Raw genomic sequence first — 17,665 nt, 5'->3', positions numbered from 1 at the left:
AGGTTACCTTGGTTAACTTATAATGCCACTTGTGTACCACATGCCGGAAATTTTCATAATCTAACTGGTCAGCTTTGTTCCCACCATCAAAACCAGTTGCCCGTAATATGGTGAGGAAGCCGGGATAGTTGCCACACTCCTGCGTGTACACAAAGAAGATATTTAAGCTTATTCAAGAAGCATGTTAAGATGAAAGTGGTTTATACAAAATATTGAAATATGAGCCTACTTGGGGGCGGGGGCAGATATTGGTATGGCTAAGGCTAGACAGGGGATCTCACGGATATATTGCTACTTAAAAAACAACGACAAGTTTTCCCTATGCTAGGATTTAAATGCAGGCCTTCTAGAGAAGCCACAAAGCATAGTTTAACACTTTACAAACAGGTATCAGTTTTTAGTTATGATACAGTCCTTCTGAATGACACCAAGCTCCTATTATCTGGGCCGGCAAAAGTTTCTACTTCCTTTAGGGGGGAAAACACCTGCAACACTGATACTTCTCTGACAGGTTTTCAAGTGAGCATTTTGAACATTTTACATACCTTTTCATATATGGCTCTATCACTATGCCACCGAGTTACAGTATCAAGCATGCAGCAGAGAAACCTCCCATATCGACTAGCTTCATTTTCAGTACAGCTGGCTACAGTATAGATTATATCAGAGAATACCTGCAAGAATTTGTTTTTTTATTGACACATTACAATGCTATGAAACCAAGTTTTTATACTTGAAACACTGGATTTTATTCCAATAATTCGTTGAAGGAAATGAAAATGAAATCCCCAACCATCCTCCCCCCTCCAGTCAGGTTTTGTTTCTTGTGTTAGTGTAACCTGGTGTCGAAAAGCCTTACTATTACAAAAGTTAGAGAACAATTGTATAATAATTTTTTAAACACTGAAAAATTAACTTTCCTGATTTCATTAGTATCCTATGAAGGCAACAACTTTCTCAGTCTTTTAAAGCTACCAAATCATCGAATAGCTTTCTGATCCAGAAAGATTAGGATTCTTTTTTGCATTTCAAGTTTCCATAATATGTTTCATCTCTATTAGCGAAGGAATTGACATTACTATACTATATGAGTTACAATTCAGAGAAGTACGTCTTTCAGCTGGTGCATCTTTCCTTCCTTGATGGAAAGGGTTCATCACTACTTCTCAAAGAATCATAATAATAAACAAGAGCTACTTACTCTGTCATAACAAAGAAGTGTTGAAAAGTTTGGTGTTTTCTGTTGATGCACCAGCTCCACAAAGCGAGCGCAGTAAACAGCATCAATAGCAGAAAAGATACACCGAGGAAATATACACAACTGCAGAAATTTTGTTATAGTCTCATTTTTGGTGGACTCTAATAAACAAATAAGAGGTCATCATTACGTCACCATCTAAAATTAATTTGCCACATGCACCATGCACAAAAAGGCATTTACATTTACTGATAAAGAGAAGAAATAAAGTGGGAGTACTTGGGTGCACAGCGTGTCCTTGCCTGATGAAGCCATCAGATTGAGATCGGTAGCCCTCAACCAGGTATCTCTATCTTCTCCCCAGAGGAAATCCCCCCTCCCCAATCTTGAAAAACTACTAAGAGATAAATGGGTACCAGTGGTAAGACAGTTAACCCTAAACCAGTAACCTACTTACTGAAGACAGGCTGAAGTTGGGCTGTAAAGGGGGATCCTATACCCAGTTAACGCAGGATGAGAGAATGTGCTATAGGAAGGTCAAAAGTTGCAAGGCTGGTACTCAATCTCTTGGGAATAATTACAATTGCATCGGCATTAGATCTGCAATTGCCCTAAGATATGTTTACAAGTAAGGGAAACTGCCACCCAAAGTGCCAAAATTCTGCCAACTTTTGGGTCTGCATTCAAGTAATGAATTTTATATTCATTACAAAAAAGTAAGAACGAACAGTCACTCATTTACAAATATTTAACAAATCATTTACACAAGATGCTGCCAAAGTCAGAATGCTGCAATTCTGTGTAAGTGGCTGGTGATGAAAAGGTCTATCCTACTTACTTGCAAGAAGCCAATTATCCTTTTCCAGCTTTAGTCTCTGCAGCACTCTTTGCACGTGCTCTAACTGCTTCTTTTCCTCTTCAAGAAGCTTGTCCTGAAGAGCTGTACAGCGTTCTTTTTCTTTTTTCTTTTTGTTCAGAGGCTACGAAAAAGAAATGGCGTGTTCAGATATGATAGTGTGCATACTGTCCTGCGGGTGGAGCTGTGGACGCTGGTGGCACTGTGGTCTAAACCACTGAACCCTCTTGGGCTTGCCGATCGTAAGGTCAGCAGTTCAAATCCCTGCGACGGGGTGAGCTCCCGTTGCTCGGTCCCAGTTCCTGCCAACCTAGCAGTTCGAAAGCACGTCAAAGTGCAAGTAGATAAATAGGTACCGCTCCGGCGGGAAGGTAAACGGCGTTTCCATGCGCTGCTCTGGTTCGCCAGAAGCGGCTTAGTCATGCTGGCCACATGACCCGGAAAAACTGTCTGCAGACAAACATCGGCTCCCTTGGCCAGTAAAGTGAGATGAGAGCCACAACTCCAGAGTCGTTCACGACTGGACTTAACAGTCAGGGGTCCTTTACCTTTTAAAATCCTGCTAAACTGCTATTTGGGGGGAAAGTGTGCAAGCACTGTATCTTGCACCCCACTCCTTTTCCTTACAGGTGACCTGCAAAATTTTAACCTTCTTGTGCTCAGTTCTGATTGTTGGATCATCTAAAGGATGGTGCGTATGGTTGTTGCTTCTGTCTATGATTCCCCATTCAGTTATGTAAATGGTTATGGAAGCCTACTTCTACCATGGTGCCCCTAGCCCCTACCTGTCAGGGGTCCTTCTGTTTTACCTTATACCATCTGACCACATGGATAGATTCAAAACTGATCTTTCACAAAGAGCTGGCTTATTAAGGTGTAAAACATGTTCCTTATATTTCTATTCCACAAACCATATCAACACAAATCACCCGGGTTTGATCGTCTCCTATGTAAGGTCCATTTAAATGGGTGAGAGCTGGACAGGACCAACATCTGCTGGGTTATGCCCAACACTGGCACTCCTTGTAAAACTACATACCACATTCCTCTGCCATTATTCTGCTGCTAACAGAGCCTTGTAAAGCAATTCAATGCCATTGGAATTGTCGTGCCTTGGTTGTCGAACGCCTTGGCTCACAAACGCTACAAACCCGGAAATGAATGCTCAGGTTTGCAAACATTTTTTGGAAGCCGAACATCCAAAGCAGCTTTTGATTGAGTGCAGGAAGCTCCTGCAGCCAATCGGAAGCCGTGCCTTGGTTTTCGGATTCTGTTTGAGAACCAAGGTACGACAACTGAAAGGGTGCTATAACTTAAAATAGTGCTATTCTCTTGTGTCTAGTCACTGTAAAGCTCAATGGTGGAGAGGTCTAGAATGGCCCCAGAATTGCAGAAATGCAGTGCTCAGGCAGAATTGTATGGAATATTTTTTTTATTTAGAGAGAAGAGCAAGGTAACTAAAAACCTCAGAGCAGAAAATGTAATTGCTTAAAAAAACCCCTATTATCTAATGCTGTCAACTGTTCTACAGTTCTTGATCAATGGTTTTCATGAACTGGTAAGATTCTTAAAAACGGCAAGCGAACATACATTTAAAACGATACATACCATTTCCGGATTGTCATCAATAGCTTTCATCTGGACTTTGAGTTTGTTGACTTCACGTTCATAGCTACTATGTGGCACAGCAAGGTCATACATTGTCAGTGACCAGAACGTAGCATAGAACTGTGGACTGATATCATCCCAGACCTTTGGGATGTGCAAGGAGATCACCGAGTCATGAACAGGGGCCATCACAAGCTCACACGCTGTAATGTATTTGTGAACTTTCTGCTGCTGTTTGTTCCCTTTCTCAGCCTTTTTCAATTCATCATATTTTGACTAATAAAAAGAAGACACAAGTACTCAATTATCCACTTCTCAAACAGAAAACAAAATCCCATTTTTATTAACTCTATTAGATTTAAATACAAAACTAAGTCCAAGAAATTAAGTCAGCTAGATTTTAAACCCAGTCACTGAATGAGGAGTGCTTTCAATCTCAGCAAGGCCCCTTTAAAAGAATCAGTGGAATGACAGGTTTAATTTTCAATACAACTGTGTGTTCCGGATATACAGACTGCAAGCTAACTGAACATCTGTACTTACTGAAATGTGATGTGCATACATAGGCCGTGAAAGGAAAAATGCAGCATCGTGAGGGGTGTGGAAGTCATTACAGAGAACATCAATGGAAGGCACTCGCTTAATATAATCATCTGTGCTTAAATTGGAAGCCAAAAATCCACCGAATTGTACCAGAGTATCATGGCACTGAATAGAAAAATAGAGAAGTATTAGATCAGACTTTTCAATGAGATTTAAATATAATGTTAACCTTCTAAAAATCAAGAAAATAGCTGGAAAATCACTACCTTTTGTAATAAACATGCAGTAATACTAATGAGAAAATGTTCCTCAGTAACAAACTTTATGTATTTCTTATGTATACTCAAGGCAACTTCAGATATGACAACACCATATAGTCAACTAAATCTGTAGTCACTTCTGAATCTGGTTAGCAGTACAGTACAAGATCACACCTGAAACAGAAATTACAGAAGCTATGCAGGCCAGTGGAATCTTGTCAAACAATGTGACAGCATTATGGATGGTAAGGGATTGCCATGACTGAAGCTACTTAGTTTTCCTTTTTGTGAATTTCATGAAGAACCCAAAACACAAGTAAAACAAACATTTATACCACAAAATATAAATTCAGTTTTCTGAATGCAGTATACATGGAATTTCCATAGAGGTTTGTTTAAAACAAACACAAATGTGATCATTTTACTTGCCTGATCATAGAGTTTTCCCACCAGCTTCAAATGTTTCTCGCCTCCTTCTTGAAATATCACTCCATTTCTCTGTTGAGCCATGAGAAGGCACAGTGGAAGAGCAAGATCGTGATCCAAAAGTGCATCTTTTAATCTCTGGGAAGATTTCTTAGTGTTTCTGATCTGTCCAAAATATCCACCCTGCCCAAAGATGTAATAAATTTAGTTAAGATACCTAAACTGAGAGGATGTAAATTAAAGTGTACAGTGCCAAACCCTGTCAGTAAATAGCCTTCAGGAAACCTTGAGTTAGAATGTTTCTTCCTCTCCAGTTCCCTAGCATGCTCAGAGAAATTTGACATTTCCTGGCTTACAGTAGGATCCGGGGTTGAGAAGCTTTTTCAGGCTGAGGGTGACGAACCTTCTTGGGCAACCTTTGAGGGTCTACATGCCAGTATATGCAGGCCCTGCTTTCCAAACACAATGCATTCCAAGCATTTGCATAATGAGCTGATGATTTCGATTATTTCTAATCTGTGATCTCTCTCCCCACTCCCACCATGGTTTCCTCCTAAAACGGCTGCAGCCAACCAGCAAAAGTGAGACAAAGGAAAAACTGCTTTGTTTCATCTCTCTTCACACCTCCCTCTCTTCCATGATTTCTGACCGAAAATGCACAAACAAGTCAAGTAGTGGGCAAAGTCTGGCTGCTTGGGTATCTCAATCAGCCATGCACTTGAGGCTTGGGCATAATTCTTTATGTTTGGATAACTGAATCTGCAGATGAGCATTCTGATAGCAGCACTTGCGTGTTCTGAAACTGGAAGGCCATGTTAACATGCACTTCTCCTCCTTTCCTATGCTATGCAATGGTTCAAATACCAATCTTAACCACCGTTGAGGCAAACAGGAAAGTTCACTGCTAGCCAGGATTTCACAACACATTTGAAGGCAGGTTTCGAATCCCTGGTTAGCAGCAACCCCCTTGTTTATTGCTTTGGTAAGAAGCAAATGTTAAAACGGTAACTGAACAGTGCATTGTTTATTTGTGATTTTGGATGGTTTTCTCTCTCTATGCCATATTTAAACTAGTCCATCGTTATACTGGTGACAGGCTGCACATGCTCTAGGGTGAATGAAGCATTAGACAGGCAGTTGTTGGGGTGAGCAAGGAAGTGGCCAAGCAAGCTGGGATGGCAGCTTCGGTTTAAAGTAGGCGAGTGAGCTGGGTTTGTGAACTAAATGACAGGAGCTGTGTGGGCAAGTGGAGCGGGCGAGTGAGCTGGGCTTGCAGCAGTAGCAAGCTGTGGAGGTTTGGTGAGGAGTAAGGGGAAGGGGAGCTTTGTGGAGGTGGGGTGAGCCAAGTGAGCAGGTACTTGAGCCCCAGTAAAGTAATAATTAATTTAAAAAAAAGAGTTAACCATATTTAAAGATGGTACCAGTTAAGAATGCTTAAGGCCAGTAGTGAGAAACTTGTGTGTGACAGAAGAGGAATAATCCTGCTAAACATTCCTGCTTAACTGCTGCTAAGAATCGGAAGTGTTACACGTAGATCAGGCACGTGAACATGCTGCTCTAGATTGATACTAAAATTATTTCCATAGTTGTTATTGTATTAATATACCTTTCAGAGGTGTATCAATTATTCATCTACCTTAAAAAATAAATACAGTCATACCTTGGTTTTCGAACATCTTAGTTCTTGAACGTTTTGGCTCCCAAATGCTGCAAACCGGAAGTGACTGTTTGCAAACTATTTTTGGAAGCAGAACGCCAGACGGGGCTTCTGATTGGCGAAGCCGCACTTTGGTTTCCAAACATTCTGGAAGTTGAACGGACTTCCAGAATGGATTCCGTTCGACTTCCAAGGTACGACTGTACAGCAGGTGAAACATCCTAAGCTACTATGTATGTGTTTCTGGGACATCTATTTTTCTTTTCTCTCTAGCTTCAAACACACCTCTGCTTTCAGCTGCTCTCCACCAGTCATGGCCTCTAGCTGGTCCATTGTCATCTCTTCAGTGATTTCTATTCCAGCCATTTTTTGTACCACCTCTTTCAAAATAAGCAGGTCAAAGCTATGGAAAAGAATGAGAACAAAAATGGGCGAGGGGGCGGGGGGAAGAGAGAAAGAGTGAAACATAGGCAGGTAAAACCACTGCTCTTGAACTCTATTGAAAGTATTGTGAAAGGTCTAAGAGCCCATTACAATATCTTTCTGAAATTACTTGCACATGAAGCACAAACCACTTTGTCTCCAATCCAAGTGCATCAATGTCAAGGTGTTGTAACAGCAACATGAACAGCAGACCGTATACATGAGCACTTCAATGCAGCTTCACAATGTAGTAGGCACTCCGTGCAATTTCTCTGGGAGATGTGAATGTAACCTAGCTGCTCAGTGAAAATTACCCAACTGTTTATGTCTTGGTGTATTTTGAATCCTAGGATCTTCATAAATCTTAAAGTTTGCAAGGTTATATTAAACACAACTTATCAAAATATATTAAAACACTCCAATGAGGGCAACAAAAACTACCAAACTGGCATAGGTTTTGAGATCTAAAGTAACCATGCTCTACTTACCTTTTCCCAGCCTTTAGCTGGTTTGCCACATACTGAAGTAGACCAGCTAGTTCTATAGGGTATTTTCGAAAAACAGCACCACAGAAGCTAGCTAAACCTAAAATAGATGGGAGGAAAACGAACTTGAATTGCTGTCATTGAAATATAAGCTTTCCTATGTCATGCACATTCAGTAACGCCATATCAATAGACTATTTCTCATGTGTCAAAAGCAAGTTATCCTTAGAACCTGTTTTTCACACTTCTTAGTGTGCAAATGACATTCTACCTGGTCCCTCCCTCCTGACCTCTCTTCCTGTACTTAAGGAATCGTGTCTGCAACCATACATTTCCTGGCTCCAATTTTTATTCAAGTGCCATGAATTTACAGGCAAGTGGCTGCCAAGCTGTTGCCAACAACAGAGGTTCTTGGAGGCCCTCTCTTCTACATTCCTGCTCTTTCTGAATTGTACTAGGAGCTACTCAGGCCTATGGAACTCCCATCCTAGAGCCTTGTTGATTTTCAGACAGGTGGCTAAAGCACTCTCCCCCCCCCCCCCGTAGCTATTTCAGAATTGTATTCCAGATGGCTCTGGAATACATTTGTTTTTTGAAATGCTTGATTTGTGTGTGCGTGTGCACACACATTTTAACAACCATTAGCCACAACATGGATTTTTAAAAATAGAAAGGCAAGATACAAATGTTTTAATTAATGAAGTAAACACGTTAGCAGGTGCTAAGTAACAAGAGGACTGAATTTCTAATTAAAAATAAATAAAACCCAAGTACTAACTTTGAAGCCAACTGGAGATTGTGGTGTCATCGTGTTTCATCCTCTCCTTCTCAGGATTAGCCAGTGCTTCAATTATGCAATCTTTGCTGAGGCTAAGGATGAATTCTTCCCCAAACATAATTACATGCAGTATTAAACATTTAATTATTTTGCTTTGTAAATTTAACAATATTTTGAGACACCTGGCATACACTACTACCTGTGATATTATAGCAGAAACCTAAAACGATGAACACTTCAGGAATATATCTCTGTGATTCCGAAGTGTTTTGAGTTCTTGTTCAAATTCCTTTTTCTCACACACCTTTAACCACAACTCAAACAGGATAAAGTAAAGAACAAGGAACACCCTTAGGAGTATTTATTCCTCTTCTGTCAAAAGCTACAACTCCCTAAATCTATGACACATGGCCAAATGAGCAGTCAAATACGGCTTGGCTCTTAATAATTACACTAACAGCAGTTCATGAGTCTGAATATTTAGAAATTTACAATATATGTTAAAGGGATTACTACTACTGTGCTACAATGGCAGGACGAATTTTTAAAAAAATATATGCTTTCAATTATTCAATTTGTGCAAGGAGTAGGCCTGGGCAATATGGTGATTGATCGTTGAAAACCAGCTTTAAATCCACACGTGATAACCCGTTCAAAATATTTGCCCAGATGGTAAACCACTCAAAGCCAGAGGATGCTTTTGTCTCAGCACTCCCCTGCCTCCTGCAGAGGGCAGCAAATCACAGAGCAGGCACAGGCCAGGAACTTTCATCTGGCTAGAAAGCAGCTTGCTCAGCTGAGCTGTTTAAGAAGCACCCCTGTACAACAAAGGTGCTTGCTCAGCTGAGGTAATGATTCTCATTGGAGCAGTAAAAAAAATACTTGTGTAAGATATAACCATTGGGTAACTAGCAGTTCTAGGAAGTTACCAAAAGGATACATGCCAAGACATCATAGTTCAAGGAAGTGAGGTATTTCAATGAGTCGACAACGGGAGTGATTAAATTATCATACTTCTGTATCTGAGACAAAATCTGAAAAAGAGTGAAAATGAGTTTCCCAAGTATAAGAAGAAGAAGCCAGAAGTCCTTAAAAACTCTTAAAGGAAACTACTGTTATGATTTTCAATCTGAAGAAAAAACAAATAATGAAACTTCATGCACACATCTGTATTACATAGTTAATGTGTGCACTTTTCCTAATGTAATATATGAGAAGAGCCCTGCTAGATTAAGCCAATGGCCCACCTAGTCCAGCTTCCTTTTCTCAAAGTGGGCAACTGGACGCCCATGGGAATCTCACAAGCAGAACCTGAGCACAACAGCACTCTCCTCACTTGTAATTCCCTGCAGCTGGTATTCAGGGGCATACAGCCTCCAAAAGTGGAAGCAGAGCTAAGGCATCGCGGCTAGTAGGCATTTACAGCCTCATCTGCCATGAATTTGTCTCACTCCCTTTTAAATCCATCCAGGTTGACAGCCATTGCTACATATTGTGGGAGTGAATATAGGGTCTTTGAAGAAGCACCTTTTCCCCCCGTCCTGACAACACAGCTTTACTGGATTGCCTCAATTTCTAGCATTTTAGAGGAAAATTATCCATTTTCTCCACACCATGCATAATACAATAATACCTCTACCACGTCCCATCACCCCCACCCCCATATAAAACACATTTTAAAATAGTCAACTTGTTTTTCAGAATAAGGTAACTTAAATGGAGCTACTAGAAAAGCAAAAGTAGTCAATACTTATCTTGCCACATACATAATCAAATAAAATGGTTGGGTTGCTGTGGCTCAGTTTTCCTATTTGTCTTCCAGATGGCTTTACGTTTTCCTTGGTTAGACGCCTACAAGAGTACATTCACATTTTAGTTCCTCTCTTTGCAGTCTTATATTCACATTTTCTAGTCACGGCTTTAGATTAATCTATTTTCCTGTAAATGTAGATAGACCTTCCCAATTCCCCCAGGGAAAACTCATGTTACAGGCAACTTTCACATACGATTTCTGTATTCGGCTTGGAACAGAGGATATAAAATACAAATAGGCAAACTGTAATGAATTAACGCTCTGGGGCAGAAAAGATTCGACAAGGTTGTAAAGCTAGTGTATAATCATTTTATTTAAGCTGGCATTATTTAAAATAGCACAGTCCCAACAGCTAAATTTTCTGACACACCTACTACTCCTATGGTAACCACCTGTACCCAGGGCCCTAGCCATCACATTTCCTTATGGGGTGGGATAATTACTCTCTTCATGGAGCAAGCGTCCATTCATGAAAAGGGAGCTGTGTTTGTGAAAGGAACCATTCCATGAATCAAATTCTCCTTCTGTAAATGGAAACTTCTTCGTGTACAGTAATTTATCTAACCATCTAATGAAACTGATTTAATATTAAATTGTAGAAGTCTTGCAGGCTGCCCAGCTTTCTAAGTTAAGGCAGTATTTTTTGTTAAATATAAATTACATTTTAGGAAGTTTCATTTAAACACGGTATTACTTGGTAATAGCAGGTAGCATTTCAATCCAATACTTAGGCTGCAATCCCAAGGATACTAATTGTGGGAGCCAGCTTCATGGAACCCAATGGGACTCACTGCCCTGCTACAATTTGTTCTATAGCCTCATCAACATTCCCCAGGAGAAAACAAGTTTCAACATTACTTACTTCATAATGTATTTGGCTCGGTCAATTGTCTGAGCTTTAACTCTCACCAGTAGTGGGTGACTATTGTATGTTTCATTCTTCCACTGCCCATAGAGGCGATACCTATAGGAGGTTCCAAGAAATCAAAATATGTATTTAATGCATCTCTTAGATAATTTGATGAAGAAATTCTGATGCCATATAGTTTTTACACGTAATTACTCACCGATACTGGTATGGAAATGTTTTAAACATCCCCCAGAGTTCCTCAGACATGCATGCATTACAATCCATCAAAGAAAGAGAAGGAAGCAAAACCTGGTCGGTAATACTCAGCAAACAGCTGAATAATAACTCCTGAAGGAAAGGAAAGGAATTATCTTATTTGAAGGCAAAATCAAAGGGTAGACATTCTACAGCTTTATGAAGCAAAGTCTATAGCTACTAGTTTTACATTTAAAAAAGGATTACCATATTTTTTGCCCTATAGGACGCACTTTTTCCCCTCCAAAAATGAAGGGGAAATGTGTGTACGTCCTATGGGGCGAATTCAGGCTTTCGCTGAAGCCTGGAGAGCGAGAGGGGTCGGTGCACACCGACCCCTTTCGCTCTCCAGGCTTCAGGAAGCTCTGTGCAACCCTTGGGAGACCGACGCGACTTCGTGCCGGTCTCCCAAGGGTTGCGCAGAGCTGCCTGCATTCTGAAGCCTGGGGCGCGCTGAAGAGTGCGCCCGAGCTTCATGCAGCTCTCCACAACCTGGGGAGACCGGCGTAACTTCCCGCCAGGCTCCCTAGGCTTGCGGATAGCAGGCTGTTCTGGGGGCTGGGGTCGGGGGAAGCTCGGGCTTTTTTCTTTATTTCCCCCCCCAAAAAACTAGGAGCACCCTATGGGGCGAAAAATACGGTAAATTCTGTCAGTTTTCTGTTATATATTTTTGAATTTAAAAGACAACATGGCTTTAAAATATGACAATATACAGAAGCTGCTGTTGCAGTACATTTCTATGCCACCTTCCCGACAGACTTGTGAAGAAAACAAAACAGCAAAAATTAATGAAGTCACTGTGGCAACAGTGGGGTCCATCTGGTTTTATTTTTTAAAGACAGGTGTTAAGTGTCTACAGTCCCATTATTCCAAGGGAGAAGGTTCACCACAGTCTTACTAGGCACTACTAAATCAGGACACATTTGTCCTAGTTGACCAATCACCTGCTTTTTCTATTCAGGCAACCGAGGTAGAAAAGCTGTATTTGGCAGCTATGACATGTGATGTACAATAGGAATAGACATTGGGGAAGGTGGGGGGGGGGAGGCAAGAAAGGTTGGTGCATATATAACATCCTCTCACATCCCCTCACCCTGTTGGTGAACTGCTCTATAATACAAGCTCTGAAAACTTTCTGCACTGAAATGAATGGACATTGTAGGTGAATATCTCAGTGCACATTTGAGGCCAGACAAGTGTTTGGGTCTTCAACAGTACACTTGATCCTTGGAAGCTAGAGAGGCTTTAGAAGAACTGTGCTTCTTGCATACTTTGAAATAGTAGTATGCCACACTTCAGGGTGAAGCCCATCTAAAGTATCTTACAACATTAAAAATGTTAATACAACAATTAAATTATTATTATTATAGAAACAAAGAAGTAAAACATATTCAAAGCTTTTGAAACATTCCTTGGCCTTCCAAGACAGTTAGAGTGGCGGGCCACAGGATTAGCACTGAGCTGCAGCTTTTATTATAGCTGTTCCACCATTAAGCCACATTACATAGACTATCCAGATATATGGTAATTTCTGCCACACTTATAATCAAGACTGGAGGGAGGGGGTCAATAATACATTTTAAAACAGCTCACCATTTTCTCTTTTTCCTCTTGCTTGCCCGCATCTGCTTGGTGCTAAAAACAACAACAAACAATCAAATACTACTAAAATGCAATGGTTTCATATCAAAGACAATCTTGAGCAAGTCAGGTTATTCCCCCTTCCCAAGTGCAGGGATCAGCTGAGCTAGAGCGAGGTCTGCAAAATTGGATTCCTTGGTCCTCTGCTGCTGAAGAGAAAGTGGGGTACTGAATAAGGTGAATACAAAGCTGAGTAGTAAGGAGCAGCTCTCTTTACCGCTGAGCACAGGAGGGGAATGGTGTTGCTCCAGCCACAACTGTCTGTAGCAGCTCTCCGGAGTATGAACAACCACAAATTTCTGGACACTCTTGTAAGTATGCTTGCCTCCCTTTAGAAGCCAATAGCCAAGTTGGGGTTAATACTAAACCAGTTTAGAGTTACATGAATGGGCCTTGGGTTTGTGAATTCCCTCCTTCCCTCTGACAAAACAGCAAGAAAATTAGAAGAATCTCCTTTCTGTTTTCAACTAATCATTATAAATTAACCTATGGTTAATTACTTTAAGTAAGGTCTGCTGACACACACTAGGATCAAACTGTAATTTAAGACATGACTTCTTCTTGTTGTTAAATATATATATATACAGTTTAAAATAACCAGAGACTGCAGTTTTGACATAACAAGTAAACTCTGATTAGTTTAATCCAGGAACAGATGCTTCCAATCTCCTTTTTGTGGAAGCGCACCAAAGGAGAGGTTCGTCTACTCTTAAATAATGGTTGGGCCAATGTGTGAACTGCAACCTTGTCACTTTGAACTGTGCTTAACTTGTTTGCTACTGAACACTTCAGACATTTTACCACTACTGGGGGGTGGGGGGGTGGAATCAAGTCTCAACAGTATGCTTGATGCTTTCTGCAAAATATATTGTGCCATGCAAGTGATATTTACAGAGACATTTGTCAAAAACTGCCAAGGATTTAGATTTACAAGTGCTTATCCAAGTAGTTAACTGATGCTTAAAAACTTGAAAGTGTTAGAAGACATATTTTACTGTACTTCCCATGGAAAGTACTGTGAATATTTTCAGCTGTTTAACAAGGAAATTACACAGGGCACTTTTCTGTAAGAAAAGGGTTAACATTTTCTCTCAATGGATTGGCAACAGTACATTATTTGTACAAACAACTTCTTATAACATAATCCCAAAGAAACACTCCAAAATACAAATGGCATGAAAGCTTCATTTTGGTACCTGTTTACATGTGTTTTGTTTTGTTTTTTTAGTCAGTCGGAAATAGCATTTTAAAACCATGGAAGTGTGCATTACTCACAATTTACAATTGAAAAGATGAGAAGTAAAAAATGGGGTGGCAGGTTAGGGAAAGAATAAGTGTTAAAAGACTTACAGACATCTTGTTAGAAAACTTCCTATATCCCAAACATCTACTAAAGTTCAATTTTTTTTTAGAGCAGAGTTGCCAGCATTATACATTAGCATTACTAGAGAAGAGCAGGTGTGGGCCTCTGGTTTGTAAACTCTCTTCTCCAAGCCCTTCTTTGCACATGGCAATTAAAAACTTCCAGTCATTTTCTTTGTAGCAAATCATAATTTGCTATCCAAATCTGGAAGACCTGAACATGTATACATAGCTGCACTTCAATTACCCAGGCCCTGGTATCCTCTCATTTGGATTACTTCAATATGTTGTATATGAGGCCGTCTTTAAAACAGTATGGAAACTTTAGCTCACAATCCTGTAGCCATACTCTGAACTAACTAGGACTGGGCATTAAAAAACACATTATGCTGAAGTTCAGTCATCTCCAGCAGCTTCCATTCCATATCTGGGACCAATCTGAAGTGCTTGCCTTTATCTTTCAGGATCTTTGGGGTTTGATGCTAGAGTAACCAAGCAATGAAGGGCTCTAAAGGACTTCGGGGCAGTTCAAAATCTCCTCTTACCGCATGTGCCAATTCAGATCCTGACATCTTCTCCAGAGAACTTTTAAAAATTCTGTTTTAAGTATTACTGTTTTATTCTACACGTCTTGTTTTTTAGGCTGCATCATTTTTATTGTTACTTTCTATGCTACTATCAAGTAATCTTTAGCTAGTTGTATTTTATCTTGTAAGTTTGCTAAGGAATCTTTCGTTATAAAATAGCTTATAAAGGCTGTAAGTAATTGTTTCTTATTTGTGTTTAATAAGAAATATACTCTCCTATCGTTATTCAACTTTCAGAACGCTAACACCTTTCACTTTAAATAGGGACAAGATTAGACCATCAACATTTTCCTTTTAAAATCTTTTCAGGAAGTCTTTGATCTCCCACATATGCATGCTAATATGTACAAAGCTACAAAATATACTTCTGTAGGGCACAGAAACAGTTTTTAGGAAATTTTGCTCATTAACTGTAAGGTTACCAACCTCTTTCATAAATGCTTTTCCAAGACGCACTACTTTTGCAAACAATATGGGGTCATGAGAGAGATGAGGGCCAAGGTAACAAAGCATGTTGATCACTTCTTTTCTTAAATCTTCAAAACTTTCTACTTGCTTGGGTGCTCTCTTGTTTTGCAAAGGAAGAATTGGTGTCCCTTTGGCACCTTTGGGTACTCCAACCCTGTAAATGAGAGGCAAGTTTTACAGTTAGGAGCAGTAGAAGTTGCTGTTTACCGAGCCAGACCATTGGTCCATCTAGCTCAGTATTGCTTACACTGACTGGTAGCAGCTCTCCAGGGTGTCAGGCAGGGGATATTCAGAGATTCCAGTGATTAAACCTGGGTCCTTCTGCATGCAAAGTAGCTATGGCCCTTCCACAGTTTATACTTGAAACATATCAAAGTACTTTCTTCTACAGTTTCTGTGCATTACTTGTAATTGCCACATCCGTGCACTTGTCAGATTTCCTCCATATAATGCACAACCAACCTCAAAATAGAGGACCTGGTGAATATTAGGCAAAGGGATATGCATTCAGTTAACAACTTCTGCAAACAATTTCAATTTGGCACAAGAGGTGCAGGTATAGAACGATTTTTTTTAAAAAAATACACCAGACCAAGCAAATATATTACAACATAAAAATTATACTGTGAAAAAGCTTTTCTGCCAAGACCTTTTCAGCAACACTGCTATTGTTGCCTACTAAGGGACAGTGTGACTGAGCAGGATTTTTCTCTTTCTTTTGGATCTCTTTCCATCCACCTGCCCCTTTTATGGCTTTACACATTAGGAGAATAGAAAGTTTGAAACTAGGCCCTAACACAGACAATGCCTGCCTAGGTATTAGTACATTTGTTTTCATTTTAAGACTTGGCATCCCTAAACAACAAGCAGCCTCACTGGCCTCCTAGCTTTCAGCACCATGTGTGAGCTTTTAGAAAATTCATAAACATTTCCTAACATCTCCGCAGATGAATCAAAGGTTAAGAAGAGCTCATTTCAATCAATCACAGCCAGACGTATGCATGGTTAGCTTGTACAAATATTCTCAGTGCACATATAATTTATTCAATTTCTTTACCTTCGGTAGAGAGGTTCAATCATCACATGAAGAAGCTGACAAAGAGCAACAGCAATAGGTTTGTGTGAAGTTGCATAAAATGGAGGCATCTGATCCATAATGTTTTGTGCATGTTGCCAGTCACCAATTTTTAGCATTGCTTCTAATAAGCCCAGTTTCTGGTTATCAGGTGGCTGAAAAGATAAGCAGGCATGCAAGGTTGTTTAGTGCAGAAAAACATTTTATCCTCCCAAGGTAAGAGGAAGAACTACCATACCCATGCTTTCTACGTACATTTGCATCTCTTACATACATGATCACTGGGAGGAAATATTAGGGCTGTCACTTGTTTAAAGGAAATCATTGTTGATTAATAGCATATGAAAGAGTAATGAGTTTTAATCAATTAAAGCTGCAACCGGACTTCCAGCAAGACAAGATGGCAAGCATCACGGCCACAAGGAACTCCTAAGGACCGCCAGCACCAACTGCGCTGCCTAACTGGTCCCCACACCCACTGCAGCCAGCTGCACCCTGCCTCCCAATACCTATCACTACCAAGAAAATGTAATAAACGAATATAAAGAACCTACCCAGTTGACACTGACACAAAACCCCACAGGCACACTATACAAAAGAATATAAGCCTCCCCACCCCACCCCTCCTGTCCCCTCTCTTCTTCCCCAACCTTATACTGTTCTCAACACCAAGGTCTCATAAGAAATGCAACTGATCTGTAAGAAAGACTGTAGAACCTGAAAAAAAGAGGCAAGGCATGTTCTTTTGTCAACCGAGATAATCTTTAATAAAAATGTATTTAAAAAAAAAGATGCAGCCCTATGGTCACTGGGAGGATGTTTCAGACCTCCCACTCCGAGTGCAGAGAGAAATTTGCCATCAGTGAAATCTGACCTTGTGAAGCTGCTCCCTGCTGCTATGGAAACCTTCACATCCCTTGCTTTACCAACATCAGAGCTTTAACCTCAACAGAAGTATAAAAGAAGGCTTGGCTGAGGGCGGACTGGAAAAATGACCCCTGATATGGCCACAAAATGGAGGAAACGTACCAGCCCTGGAGCTGGCATATTTATTCTTCCCTCCCACTGTTTCCAATGGGAGCAATACTGCTAAAGGAAAAATCAAAACCTTGGAAAGAGGATCAATACTGCCGCTTTGTTCCTGCTTTTGCTCTGCTGCCACAAACCCAGTAGTGTGTTTGGGGAAACTGGATTGTCCACCTTTGCTTCTCCCCGCCCTGTTTGTTGAATTGTTCTGTAATGCTGCGAACACCCGCACACTGGTTTTGAAGACCATACAAAACTCTTTCCCCGCCCGCCCATCTACTCAGTATTGTCAACTATGTCTCACTGACAGCAGCTCTGTCTCAAGTCATTCCTTCCTCATTATCTGCTACCTGA

General features: G+C 40.4%; 1 protein-coding gene across 3 annotated transcripts in view; it reads right to left on the bottom strand.

Annotated features, from left to right (window-relative positions):
* Positions 1–17,665, bottom strand: part of LOC310669391 (THO complex subunit 2-like) — a 56,592-nt gene that overhangs the window by 15,403 nt on the left and 23,524 nt on the right. For all 3 annotated transcript variants that reach the window (XR_014507169.1, XM_083423230.1, XM_083423229.1), the window contains exons 11-27: positions 16,268–16,440; positions 15,169–15,364; positions 12,746–12,787; positions 11,115–11,245; positions 10,910–11,011; positions 10,001–10,085; positions 9,175–9,268; positions 8,235–8,315; positions 7,460–7,556; positions 6,834–6,951; positions 4,895–5,074; positions 4,206–4,370; positions 3,663–3,938; positions 2,037–2,178; positions 1,202–1,359; positions 546–674; positions 8–139 (exon numbers count right to left, since the gene is read on the bottom strand). Coding sequence is in view for 2 of the 3 variants with exons in the window: in XM_083423230.1 (XP_083279356.1) it covers positions 8–139; positions 546–674; positions 1,202–1,359; positions 2,037–2,178; positions 3,663–3,938; positions 4,206–4,370; positions 4,895–5,074; positions 6,834–6,951; positions 7,460–7,556; positions 8,235–8,315; positions 9,175–9,268; positions 10,001–10,085; positions 10,910–11,011; positions 11,115–11,245; positions 12,746–12,787; positions 15,169–15,364; positions 16,268–16,440 (2,301 nt within the window). In the remaining variant the exon portion in view is untranslated. The remainder of the gene's footprint in view (positions 1–7; positions 140–545; positions 675–1,201; positions 1,360–2,036; positions 2,179–3,662; positions 3,939–4,205; positions 4,371–4,894; positions 5,075–6,833; positions 6,952–7,459; positions 7,557–8,234; positions 8,316–9,174; positions 9,269–10,000; positions 10,086–10,909; positions 11,012–11,114; positions 11,246–12,745; positions 12,788–15,168; positions 15,365–16,267; positions 16,441–17,665) is intronic.

The sequence above is a fragment of the Podarcis tiliguerta genome (assembly GCF_965153285.1).
Source record: "Podarcis tiliguerta genome assembly, chromosome: Z".
NCBI lineage: Eukaryota > Metazoa > Chordata > Lepidosauria > Squamata > Lacertidae > Podarcis > Podarcis tiliguerta.
Note: the sequence above shows the minus strand (reverse complement) of the source record. Positions and strands in the feature narration are given on the sequence as shown.